We start from the raw sequence: 12,233 nt of genomic DNA on the forward strand, positions 1-12,233 counted from the left end.
AGAGGAACAGTGCTGCAAACACCAAGGTCAGTGCAGAAGGAGGGAAAGGAGGTGCTCCAGGCAGTGGAAGTGAGGTTCTCAGGCAGCCTGTGATGAAGACTGTGGGGAGGCAACTGTGCCCCTGCAGCTCTTGGAGGTCCATGGGGATGCAGAGATCCACCTGCAGTCCCTGGAGGAGACCCACACTGGAGCAGGGGGTGCCTGAGAGGCTGGGGCTCTGAACCCGTGGGAGGCCCATGCTGGAACAGGCTCCTGGAAGGTACCTGCAGACCTGTGGAAAGAGGAGCCCATGCAGGCTTCCTAGGAGGAGCTGTATCCCTGTGGGGACCCACGCTGGAGCAGGCTGTGCGTGAAGCACCGCACCCTGCGGAAGGATGACCTACGGTGCAGCAGTTTGTGGAGAACTGTTGCCCCTGGGGTGGACTCATACTGGAGAAGTTCATGGAGATCTGTATCCTGTGGGAGGGGCCCACGCTGGAACAGGGGAAGGACTCCTCTCCCTGAGCAGCAGCAGGAACAACATGTGATGAGCTGACAATCCCCATTCCCATCTCCCTGCACCACTGCGGGGGAAGAGCTAGAGCTGGAAGGGTGGGAGAAGGGTCTTACTGTACGTCTCATCATCCTGCTGTGGTTTTTTTAGTCGGAAATCCAATTAATATCTCTAATTTGAGTCTGTTTTGCCTGTGACATTATTTGGGGAGTGATCTCTGGCTTTTTATCTCAACATATGAATCCTTCATTGTATTTTGTCTCCCCCATCCAGTTGCAGAGGGGAGTGATAGGCTTTGGTGGATCACTGGCATCCAGCCAGGGTCAACCCACTACAAACTTTAAGATCTTTTTTTTTCCTACTAAATGCTGATGTTGCAATAGATACTTGCAGTGCAAAAGTATAGGTGGCTTTAAAAACCACCTTTGTTTGAGATTTTCTTGCCTTGTGTGATATGTGGTAGCTCAGCCAAGGAGCGGGGAGTTACGTTGCTCCTGTGCTGAGTGTTCATCCAAAATAGTGAGCTTTATTTGCATAGACCTTTCTGGTGTCTGGCTTGTGGGAGGACTTCTGCTTTCTTGTGTATGAAAATGCCTGAAGAAAAATGTCAAGTTGGAAAACGTAGCTTGGGTTCAAAGTAAAAGTCTTTGTTTGGAAAGCTCTCTTAAAGACTGTGTGCATAATGCTCTGCTGAAAGAAGGGGGAACGTAGGTCAGGAATTCTGTGTTTGCCGGTCCTGAGCTATGCCTGATAGACTTCACAAAATCAAAATTGCTAATCTAGGATAATGATCTTCTACAAGATTTGTCAGGAAGATTGTAATTGCATATTCCTTGTTATTAAATCTGAACTGCAGTGCTGAGTTCTGTTGTTGAGGTTGCAGTCCATGAAGTAGAATGAGAGCAAACCTCCATCCATTAATTTCAGACAGTCACAATACTTGGCTAGAACTCAGGCTGCTTCCCTTGCAGCTCTTCAGATTCCCATCATGATGATGATTCAGATGCCTGATAGTGAGATGTAATGTGGCAGTTGTGCTGTAGCCTTTGCCCAGATGAACTAGCATATACTATAAGCAGATGGCTTTCTTTCTGTTCTCTCTACAGTAAGGATAAGACGGAGGAAAAAAAAGGAGGGGGGAATCTTCCTCTTTGCTGCTTTCAGCTCATTTTCCCCATCCCTTCCTCAACGTGCATTTAGATGTACATTGTATTTTAAGTTCTGGAAAAAATTGACATTTTTACTAAAGATAAAGTACAAATGCATGACAAACTTATCGTTAAAATAATCTGTACAAGTAGAAACTACCGTGCTATTGAGAGTAAAGGCTCAGTCTTGTTTTCTGCTGTGATACAATTGAAAGGGAAAAGGGCTGTGCTTTATACAGACTGGGAATAATCTGAACAATTCCATGGTGCTTCCTACTGTACTCCACCTACCTTGCATCATAACTTCCTTTCTCATATTTATGGCCCAAAGCCAGTGCAAAATAAGCTGAGTAGTGTGTGCGGAGGGTGAGATGGCAAGAGCTGAGCTCCATGCGTTTGGGTGTGGCTGGAGGCAAATACTAAACTTTACTCTGCATTTCTGTTGAACCTTTATTGAGCAGTGGAATATGAAAAGGATCAAGGATAGCAGTCATCCTGTGTGCCTGTCTTCTAGTAAGTCTATTATTATCTTTTGCTTACCTTAATCTTTTGCTTACCTTAATCTTTAGGCACAATAAGTGAGGATGTTGCCTGCTGAAGGACTGTTTTCAGGTTCTGGGGAACTTCATGCAGAAGAATCACTGAATTACTCTATTGTTGTGGTACACTTTGCACTGAATGGAGAGCTGTAACTGTGCACCAGCTCTGACTGCTGCTTATCAGAACGGGAAAATGTGCTGTTGTGCAGGCTGTCTTCTGTTGTTTAGAAAGTTGCATCAAGTCAGCAAAAATATGTTTTAGCCACTGATTTCTTTGTAGCCATCTGGAAAGGTGCAGCATCATTGTTCCTGCTAGGTAAGATGCAAGACTTAAATTTAAAACTCTTTGTATGGAGGGGTTTTGTATTTATTAGGGAAGACTTAGTAGTAGTTTAAACTGTGGGTGAAAACAGTTATTTGTCATTTCTGTCACCTGTACTTGAAGTGTGATAGTTAATCTATTAATTCTAATATTTCTATGCTGCTAGTTTTTCAGTTAACTGAAACTAGCTTCTAAGATGACTTTTTAGTTCAGGATGTAAATTCATAGAAACTATTTAGGTTTGAAAAGATGTAAAGAGCGACTTTCAATGCCTCCTTAAAAATGAGAGCTAAGAAAATTTGTTATACAAGCTAAGACCATTACTTAGCTGTGTTATGCAAATATAAAAACCTTCAACACAGGTAATGAGTGCTTGAAGGGATTAGGTTTCAGTCTAAAATGCAGCTAATACAGAATGTGGTACAGAATTATGTTACTAGCTCTAATGCAAGGCAGCAAAATGAATCATGTTTTCCAGAGGCAGTGTGCTTGTTTGGCTGTCAAATATAATGGGATTGTCTCTGGTTTTGCCTTCTTGTATGCCTCAGTTTCCCTGCCTGTAAAATAGGAAACTGCTTGCTTGTGTCATGATTTCCTGGTCATAAAGGGCTTTGAAGCTGAAGAATACTGTGTGAATAGATGCCGTGGTTTGTATTGTATAGTGCCTGCTGTGCAGGAAGCCTCCATAAAGTTAGGAATTCAGACAATAGTGAAAACCAGGGTTAAGTTGTTTTTCTTAAAATATATTCTCTTCTTGATTATATTTTATAAGAGACTGAGTTTTGCTGGTTGTTGTCCATTGCTGACATTTTATGATCTGAATTAGATTCTTCCCTAGAAGTGTGGGGAGGGGGAAAATGTGTCTCTTTTAGCTCAGGTAGTTTCAGGAATTAAGTGTATTTTAATTTACATCATGCCCCTTACCATAGTGTTCTTCTGAATATTTGAATCCTGAATACTTGAATGCAATTAGTGTATTAGTTAGAAAGTGTCCGATTTAACACCCTTTTAATACCTGAGATGTGTGACATCAGCTTTATAATAACTAAGGAGTAAGAGAAGTCTGATCCTTGCAGAAGCACCATCAAAGCTGAAAAATAAATTGCATTTCTATTTTCCCCCCATTAATCAATAATTGAGGCCTTCTGATCTAAGGAGAAGAGTGATACAAGGCCTTTGATATGAAATGATATCTTACTGGATGGATATCAATTATGAGGCGTGTGTTTGCTCAGGTTAGCGCTCCAAATGTGTTTGGAAGCTATTTCTTGTGGATTTGGCATGCTTTTGGTTTTTAAAATTTTGTTTTTAGTTTTTGTTTTGTATGGCAACAAAGCAGGACCCAAAACATAGTGTGGTTATAGCCTAGCACTTTAGTAGGGCTAGCCATTCTTAAATATTTTACTTTCAGTTGACAATGTATTTGCAGATGTTGAGCCCTGTTATATTTAATATTGGTATAATTGTATGAAATGATCCCATTGATGAGCTCAGCAATGAGTGGGTCAGATCTGCAGGCAAATGTAAGGCTGTTTGGGATGATGTGCAGAAGAGAGATGGAGGATTATAAAATGGCCTGTGATTTGCTTTAATTGATGACTTCCTGTTTGGTTGCTTTTCTTACTGTGTTCCCTTCCTGTTCCTGGGTGTGTTACAATCCCAACTTAGTGGCTGTAGTTGGAGTTCATTCATAAATAATAGGAGTTGAAACAAGATGATGTATTTCATGCTGGGAGGACTCAAAGTTGTATTTCACACCAATTTGGATTTATTTATTTTTCTGTCATAAGTGGCAGGCTTTTTGGAGACACGAAGTCCTTTATGTTCAGTACTCTGCTTTGCCATCCAGTTGTTTGTAAGTCAAACAGTGCAGTCATTCCTTGCAAAAACTCTCCCTTGCTTTAGCTCGTGTGACCTTGGTCTTCTCTCTGATGTCCTTGGTGCAGCCGATCGAACTGCCTCATTTGGTGGCTCCATAACTGCAAACTTCTATTTTCTAAGCTGGAGCAGAGTCAGCTGAAATCTCTGATGTGATTTTAAAAGGAACTGCTTCAGTAGCTACACAACACCCCTGTTTTCTCCCAAGTATGCCAAAGTACTGCAGTGCTTTTATATTTTAAAGCTTTTCAGTACCTTTAAGTGAGCATGTCTCTGGGCTGGGAAAAGGAAGGGAAATCTTTTAGTTTAGACCTTACTTAGGGATCTGAGTCCTGTTCAGAAAATGCTTGGTCTGTATGCTGGGCATTCCTAAAACTCAATCTTTGAAAGTCTAGGGGAAAAAACCCTGATCCAAGGCTATACGGAACTGTCAGATATTTTAGTATTTGCTTTCATGACATCTTTGAACAAAGTACAAGGTCTGACTGGGATGTCTTCCTTTCGTTTTTTAAATCAAGTCCTTCATTTATGCCTAGTTTGAAACTGAATTTTTGCATATTGGTTTTTTGTTTTTTCCCTTTGAAATTGCTGGATGTTTGTATACAGCTGTTTTATCATCTTCGATTTCAGGGAGGAGCAAGTGACTGGTTTGTTCTCTAACTGGGTGTAAGATTCCAGCTTCTGAACAAGGTGTCATGAGAGTACTCTTTTCTTTTGTTTCTTGTTGCCACACAGCAATAAAACAGAGATATAAACTAACTGGTAGGGTGGTTAATGAATTTTGAACCATTCCCAGGGGAAGCACGAGTCCTTGGGATCCCAGTGCAAGGTGGTGCAAGCCACAGCAGCCACCAAGGGTGACAAGCAGCACCAAGAAGCCACAGTAGGCTTTTGGTTCACATCAGTTTCTTTACTTTTCCCACTCCTGTCTGGGAAGAGACATCTCTGTGATGGATACTCTCTGGTTGGAGCTTGCCCTAGGCTCCAGTGTGTCCAGGTGGGAAGCAGGGTACCTCAGGAGGCCTTGCAGGTGAGTAGGCAGTGGTGATAAATGTGACTGCCCATTCAGCAAGAGCAGAGCACAACAACTTAGAGAACTTGATCATCTCAGCATTGTCCCTGGAGCTAAAGGGAAGCAGGATGAGATAACATCAGTATCATAACATTTTAGTTGCTTTAGATTCTAAGGACTTTGAGGTATGTTTTTATGGAATTTGCAGTTTGGTTGGTTTTTCTTTCCTTAGTTCCTAGAATATGTGGGATAGAGGTAAGGCAGACACTCCCAACTCCCAGAAATGGCCCCCACACAGCAGGTTTGAGTGCTCTTGGCTTAATGTATTAGTAATTATCCTGAGCATTGTGGATAGAAATGGCAACTCGTGATCCTTCCTGTGTAGTTGTCTGTATTGCTAAATCCTAAGGATTAACCACTGGATATAGACAGGCACACTGAAGGGTGAACAGCCGTGCTAGGGTCAAATTAGGTCTGCTTTGTGTGTAATGCCATGGTTTTTATAATTTTCTCTTAATTCCCATCTGTGAGCTCATCTTTTAAATTAACACGTTATTGCAGACACACAGCCTGTGTGATTTGGTGATGTTCGAATACAAGGTAGTACAGCATTGTTTGTGAAGGGTTGATGTGTTTTACACACCTGTATAACCCTCCTCTAAAGCTATTGGGGAGCTTCTTTTGCATTTTATACTCTTCTGCCCCAGTAATTGTGATTAAGAGATAGTCTTACCTGGCTGCACCTGACATCCTTCACTGCCAAACTCCTCTAGGGGAGTCAGAGACACTGCATCTGAAAGGTGGCACGTTCTGTGGCAAAAGTTTAAAGCCAAGTGTCAGAGTTCCTGCTTGGAAAGCTTTGTGTCATAATTTAGCTCAATACCTCCTTATGCTGTAGACAGCAGAACAGTTGTGCCCATCTTCACTATTTAATAAGTGTGTGGTAAACTGATCCTACCTACCTTCACATTCTCCTAGTTTGCCTCCTTATAAGCTCCAAGTTTGGCTTTTTTGTTTGGTTTTCTTGTTGATTTTTTGTGGCTTTTTGCCCTCCCATAAAGTGACAAGGAATTGGTTGGGGCAATGTAGCCATCAGGCAGTTTTGAGCGTGTTTTCAGCAGGCTTCTTCCTCTCTGTGAATATTTGTAGAAGGTGTTCAGGAATTTATCAGAAGCCCTTGTCTTGGGGAGCTGGGCAAAACCAGAGGTCAGAAATTCTGTGCTCTTGATGCAGGGCCAGGGCTCAAAAAACTGTTTGCAAGTGTTTATACTGCCACAAGTGGGCCAAATACTTGCACTCTGTGTAACAAGACCTGCAGAGTCTGGAGTGCTTTTGTCAAAGTTTTTAAAAGAGTAAAGGCAGCCTCTCACATAGGGGTGAAGGGGATCTTAGCACTCAGAAGAGCCCTGGAAAGGCTTTGGAGACATCAGGAATGTGCACGATTGTATTCTGTGAGAATCCCCAATAGAGGATTCCTAAAGCTGTGAAACAGACGGGGCTAAATTTCACTTTGCATAAAAATCTCTTATTCCATAGTATTTACACAAAATCACAGAAATAGTGCTTGTGGTAATGGTTTTGTTGTTTTAAAAATTATTTAAATTTATTTAGAAGGTTATTGACACCTTTCTCCCCATGTTTGATTTGGCCTCCTTTTCCTTCTTTTTGATCTTTTGAACTGTTACGCCTAAGAATGTATACCCCTTTCATCCTCTAAAAATGAGGACAGGCAAGGATTTGTCTTTTCTTGAGAAAACATCTTTTCCATCTGTATGAAAAATCCTGAATTGTGTAAGTTGCTGTTGCTTGAAATGCTTAGTGGAGTAATTGCTTTCTGGAGATATTTGACTGATTTTTGTGTTGATGGAAGCTGTGTGACTAACAGCCAGTTGAGACTGATGTTGAGAATAGGCCTCAAGAGAATTGACATTAATTTTTAGCTAGCAGCTAAACTTTGATAGCAGTTTAATATTAATAGCATGTAGTGAGATGGTGCTTAGAGGGAGTAATCATCAACGTTTTCTATCAAATATGGCAACTAATTTTTTAGAGTGCTCGTTTAGTAGTTGTGGCAGGAAAGACGTGAGCAAGAACAACATCTGTCTGTGTGGTGTGTTTAAACAGAAAAACCAAAGATCAAGGATCCTTCTCCAGCTGTGAAGAGGAAGCCAAGTAAAATATCCTTGGTTTCCTGGGAATGGGGCTTAAGGGGGACCTTGTATTCAGGCTGTAAGACTAAGGGCACAGCAAGTTGACTTGTGTCTAGGACCCTTCCCATGAAATACATTACAGAAATGCAAACTGTTTCCACTTGACTGCCTATGTAGTAAGCTCTGGTCTTTTTTTTATACCCTATGTAATTACCATTGTTTTTCACTACTGCTGAACTCTGGATGACTGTTTCTCCTGCTGTGTAAAATGATTGCAGTGTATGTACACACAGTAAGGTGGGAGGAGTTCTGACACATCACCTGAAGAGAGAAGGAAGGAGCATCAGGTCCAGATTTAAAACCGAGTAATCCTCCAGCAGTGTAATTTAGTTGAGCAGGGGATTATTCCTGTAGTGTCTCTCTGGCTTATACCTTAAAGAAATTTGGGGTTGTTTTGAAAATTGTACCCACTGTAGTTGATAAAAAGTTATCTATGTTGGAAAGAATGCATGTAATGAGCAGGTTGTGACTCCAAGGTGCAGTCTGCCTTTGTGTTGGAAAGTAACCATGTGCTGTTGCCTTTGTCTTTTGCAGATGTTTCTGACCGTGTACCTCAGTAACAACGAGCAGCACTTCACTGAGGTGCCAGTCACCCCCGAGACAACCTGCAGAGATGTGGTGGAGCTGTGCAAGGAGCCTGGGGAGAGCGAGTGCCACCTGGCTGAGGTGTGGTGTGGCTCAGGTAGGTCAGGCTGGCAGCTGGTGAATTCCTGGGCATTCTCTGCTCCTGAGAAGGTAGTACATGGAGACCTGACAGATGTGATGCTGTCCCAGAGAGTTTCTGCATTTCCATTTCATTGACTTCTTCATCAGACTGGCTGTGATAACACACCTGCAAGAAGGCTCACACATGCAAAACTGAGTTAAGCAAAGGAGGGGGACTCAAGCATGCAGATGTTCTTGTCTGCGCAGCCCATGAGTCTCTGATGGGTGTGAGAGAGTTGTTTCCTCTACCTCCTCCTCTCCAGCAGCTTGTGTGGAGGTTTTGAAGTACTAAGTGTTGGTAGTTCTCTGATCAGGTGAGAATGATTTTTTTTTTTTTTTTTTTCAACCCCACAGCCATTTTCACCTGCAGTGGCAAAATAAAGCTTCCTTTTCCTGATGGCACCTTCAGTGTTACCAACTGCATTAAGTGTGCACGAGAAGGAGTGTGTTAGCAGGAGTAGTGGGAGCTACCTGATATGCAGTGCTCTAAAGAAAGTGGGTGACAGGGAGGATGTAGAAGCTACTTTTGACTGTCCTTCCAAGCCTGTAGGAAAGGGGGTTGTGCATGTGGCTTGTTGTAACTTTTTTTCTTTTTCCACGTTCTTCTAATCTTGGGAGCTCAAATCTCCCTAAATTGCCATGCTCCACTGGAACTGGAGAATATGTCAACAAATAAAACCTAAAATATTACTAATGTCTCATGGCTTAAATGGGAAAGGGCTCTGGACTATCCCCTGTCTCCATGGTGGTCATTAGGCACTGGTAGCCACCCAGGCATAAGATAGATGAATCCCTGACAGGATTTTAAGTCATGAAAAATAATTATGTCTGAGCCAACTTTTTTGAGATGCTTCAACAAGATTATAAAGGAATCAGATGATTAGGGCTTATATTTCTTCCTCTGCTGTTAGCTCAGGCTCACATCTGTTCAAAGAAGTCTTTGGTGAGATGGATGTTTGTTTAATGGTATGAGATACCTGAGTTATCTCTTGATATTTACTTGCTTCTGACAGAGATGTAATGTTTCTGATATTTCTAAGTCTAAAAAATGGAACAGTTTTTTTTTTTTTCCTTAGGAGGTAAAGAAGCTTTGCTTCATAAATGATAGTAAAATCACCAATTCATCATGGAAAGAGATCTAGGAATATATTTTAATTGTACATGTTTGTCTAAATCAACACAATACTGAAGTATACAGTGAAAGACAAGTAAAATAAAGGTTTAGGTAAAACTACTGAATTTATAGTTAGTCTTAGTGCCCACACCCTGTTAAAGAGCACAAGTGGTTTTGGTGAGGGACAGGGTTCTCCTTTGGTACTGAAGTTGGAGCTGTGCTAGAGTGGGCAGTTCCTCTCTTGTTTCCTGAACCTGGATTCTTGCTTGGCTTTTGAGATGGTGATGTAGAGAACACTGGAAAGGGCAGTGAGATTGTCCTGAAATCAAAGGAGAGCACCTATAGTAAGAGGCAAGTGAAGTCTGTTAGTACTTAGTGTCCAAATGTTCTTGTTAAGCTGAAAAGTGAACTCTTGTGTGAGTGGGACCATATAGTGTGTGGTGTTTTATTCATATGATCAAGTTATCAGCCTCTCTGCTAGTCAAGGAGATGTAAGAAAATCGGATACAGAAGCATGAAGCGAAGCAGAGAACTTTTTCTGAGATTAGTCTTTGCAAAGACGTCATGAGACACACAAGAACAGATATCTAATGCTGCTTGGACAGCTGTTATAGGACAAAAAAAGTTGCTTCCATTTTCACAGTGAAAACCTTGACAAGATCATTGAGCCCAACCTTTGACTGAACACCACCATGCTAACTAGACCATGGCACCAAGTGCTATGTCCAGTTTCTTGAATATTTCCAGGGCTGGTGACTCCACCACCTCCCTGGGCAGCCTGTGTGGAGGTTCTGAAGTCCTAAGTGTTGGTAGTTCTCTGACCAGGTGAGAATGTGTGGGTTGTTTTTTTTTTTTTTTGTTTTTTTTTTTTTACCTGCAGTGGCAAAATAAGCTTCCTTTTTCTCCTTGACAAAGAACCAACCTTTCAGTGAAGAAATTCTTCTGGTGTCCAACCTGAACCTCCCCTGGTGCAGTTTGAGGCCATTTCCTTTTGTGTCACTGGTTGCCTGGGAGAAAAGACCAACCCCCACCTGGCTACTCCCTCCTTTCAGGGAGTTGTAGAGAGTGATAAGGTCACCCCTGAGCCTCCTTTGCTCCAGGCTAAACACTCCCAGCTCCCTCAACAGCTCCTCACAGGACTTGTGCTCCAGCCCTTTCTCCAGCTCCATTGCCCTTCTCTGGACGTGCTGCAGCCCCTCAGTGTCTGTCTTGCAGTGAGGGGCCCAGAGCTGGACACAGCCTTTGAGGTGTGGCCTCCCCAGTGCTGAGTACAGGGGGACAATCACTGTCCTGCTCCCGCTGGCCTCATTATTGCTGATGCAGGCCAGGATGTCATTGGCCTGCTTGGACACGCTGGCTCATGTTCAGCTGCTGTTGACCAGCACCCCCAGGTCCTTTTCCACTGGGCAGCTTTCCAGCCACTCTGCCCACAGCCAGTAGCACTGTTTGGGGTTGTTGTGACCCAAGGGCAGGGCTCGGCAGTTTGCCTTACTGAAGTTTCAAATACCGTTCCCAATTGTACTTGTTAACAAAAAATGCAGTTGTCTCAAATCAATAACATTGGAAGACTTGAGTACTGGATTGTGCATGTTGCTTTGAATAAAAGATGTCTTAAGCATCTGTGTAGCATCCAGTAATGAGCATTTGCAAGATATGTTTTCACATATATTTTGGATTTTTTTTTTGGTGAGGGGAGGAGGCAGCGGGGGAGAGAAATACTTTATTTTGCTAATCTCATTTTAGATGTCAGCAAAGTTTTCTATCTTGTTCTGCCAGGATTAGCCATGACTTCTGCTTTGTTTGCATATTACACTGAACAAATGAAACTGGTTTAAAACAAACATGGTGCAGAACAGCTAACCTCTGGGGGTAGAAACAAAAGACTTGTGTTGGAAAATGACTTCTAAGACGTCAGTTATTGGGATCCTTTTTACATAGCTTGTTTCTTTCTTTTTCTGACACTTGCTCAGGAATTTTAGCTTCTATTGTCAGACCTTATTAAGCCTACTTTGAAAGATTGCTGCAAGTGTGCTTGAGGCACTCTGTTCCCTGAAGGGAGGCAAGTTTACTACTCTCCCTGTGCTCCCAGTTTTGTATGAAATTTGGTGAATATCAGGGCAAAGCTTTTTGACCTTCCTATTATTGTCAGAATTCTGCTAGGCAGCTACCTTTCCTGCTGTGGAAAGCAGTCAAAAGGGGTGTGTGTATAAAGATCTCCCTTTTTTTTTTTTTTTTTTTTTTCCTTTATGAGACAGGTGGGGGGCAAAAAAAAAAGAAAATGACTGTCCATTCTTCTTGAGCTTTCAAATGTACATTTGTTTGGTATTTGAAAATCTCTTTGACCTTCCTTTGAAGCCAATGAGTGGTATTGACAGAATCCTCCTGTAAAGGGCATCTCCCTTGATTATAGAGTTTCAGCTGAGGTATTGCTGAGCTGCTAGAAATCTGCCTCATAAGCCTGCTATATACCCTTTAAGACAAAAATCTGGCAGTGGTACTGATGATTTTTTTGTTTGTTTGTTTTTGCCTTTTTTTTCTTGAATTAAGGTTTAGCTGATGAGGAGTGTTTTTTGCTGTCTAGACAAGTAACTGCCAAGAGACTGCTTTTTCTGTAACAGTGACCTACTTGCTTATTCTGTAAAGCTAATCTCTTCTGACAGTGACTCCAGAAATTTTCCTTCCTAGATTGCTTGAGCACAGCTGCAGCACTTTCATTTAAAGAAACACTTTTATGTTGAAAAGAGCTTTTCACATACTGGAAACATGTTAGCAGCTCATTTTTTTAATGAAACTGAAAACATTTATACTTAAT

General features: G+C 41.9%; 1 protein-coding gene across 2 annotated transcripts in view; it reads left to right on the forward strand.

The window, feature by feature from the left end:
- Positions 1-2,012: 2,012 nt before the first annotated feature.
- Positions 2,013-12,233, forward strand: part of TP53BP2 (tumor protein p53 binding protein 2) — a 38,861-nt gene continuing 28,640 nt past the window's right edge. The window contains exons 1-2 of one of the 2 annotated variants that reach the window (XM_008630407.2): positions 2,013-2,154; positions 8,137-8,284. In XM_008630407.2, the coding sequence (XP_008628629.1) occupies positions 8,137-8,284 (148 nt within the window). In that variant the 5' untranslated portion in view covers positions 2,013-2,154. Of the gene's footprint in view, positions 2,155-2,246; positions 2,497-8,136; positions 8,285-12,233 lie in introns of those variants that run through there. The other variant, XM_017730165.1, reaches the window with a different exon arrangement.

This window comes from Corvus brachyrhynchos, unplaced genomic scaffold (assembly GCF_000691975.1).
Source record: "Corvus brachyrhynchos isolate BGI_N302 unplaced genomic scaffold, ASM69197v1 scaffold101, whole genome shotgun sequence".
NCBI classification, from domain to species: Eukaryota; Metazoa; Chordata; class Aves; order Passeriformes; family Corvidae; genus Corvus; species Corvus brachyrhynchos.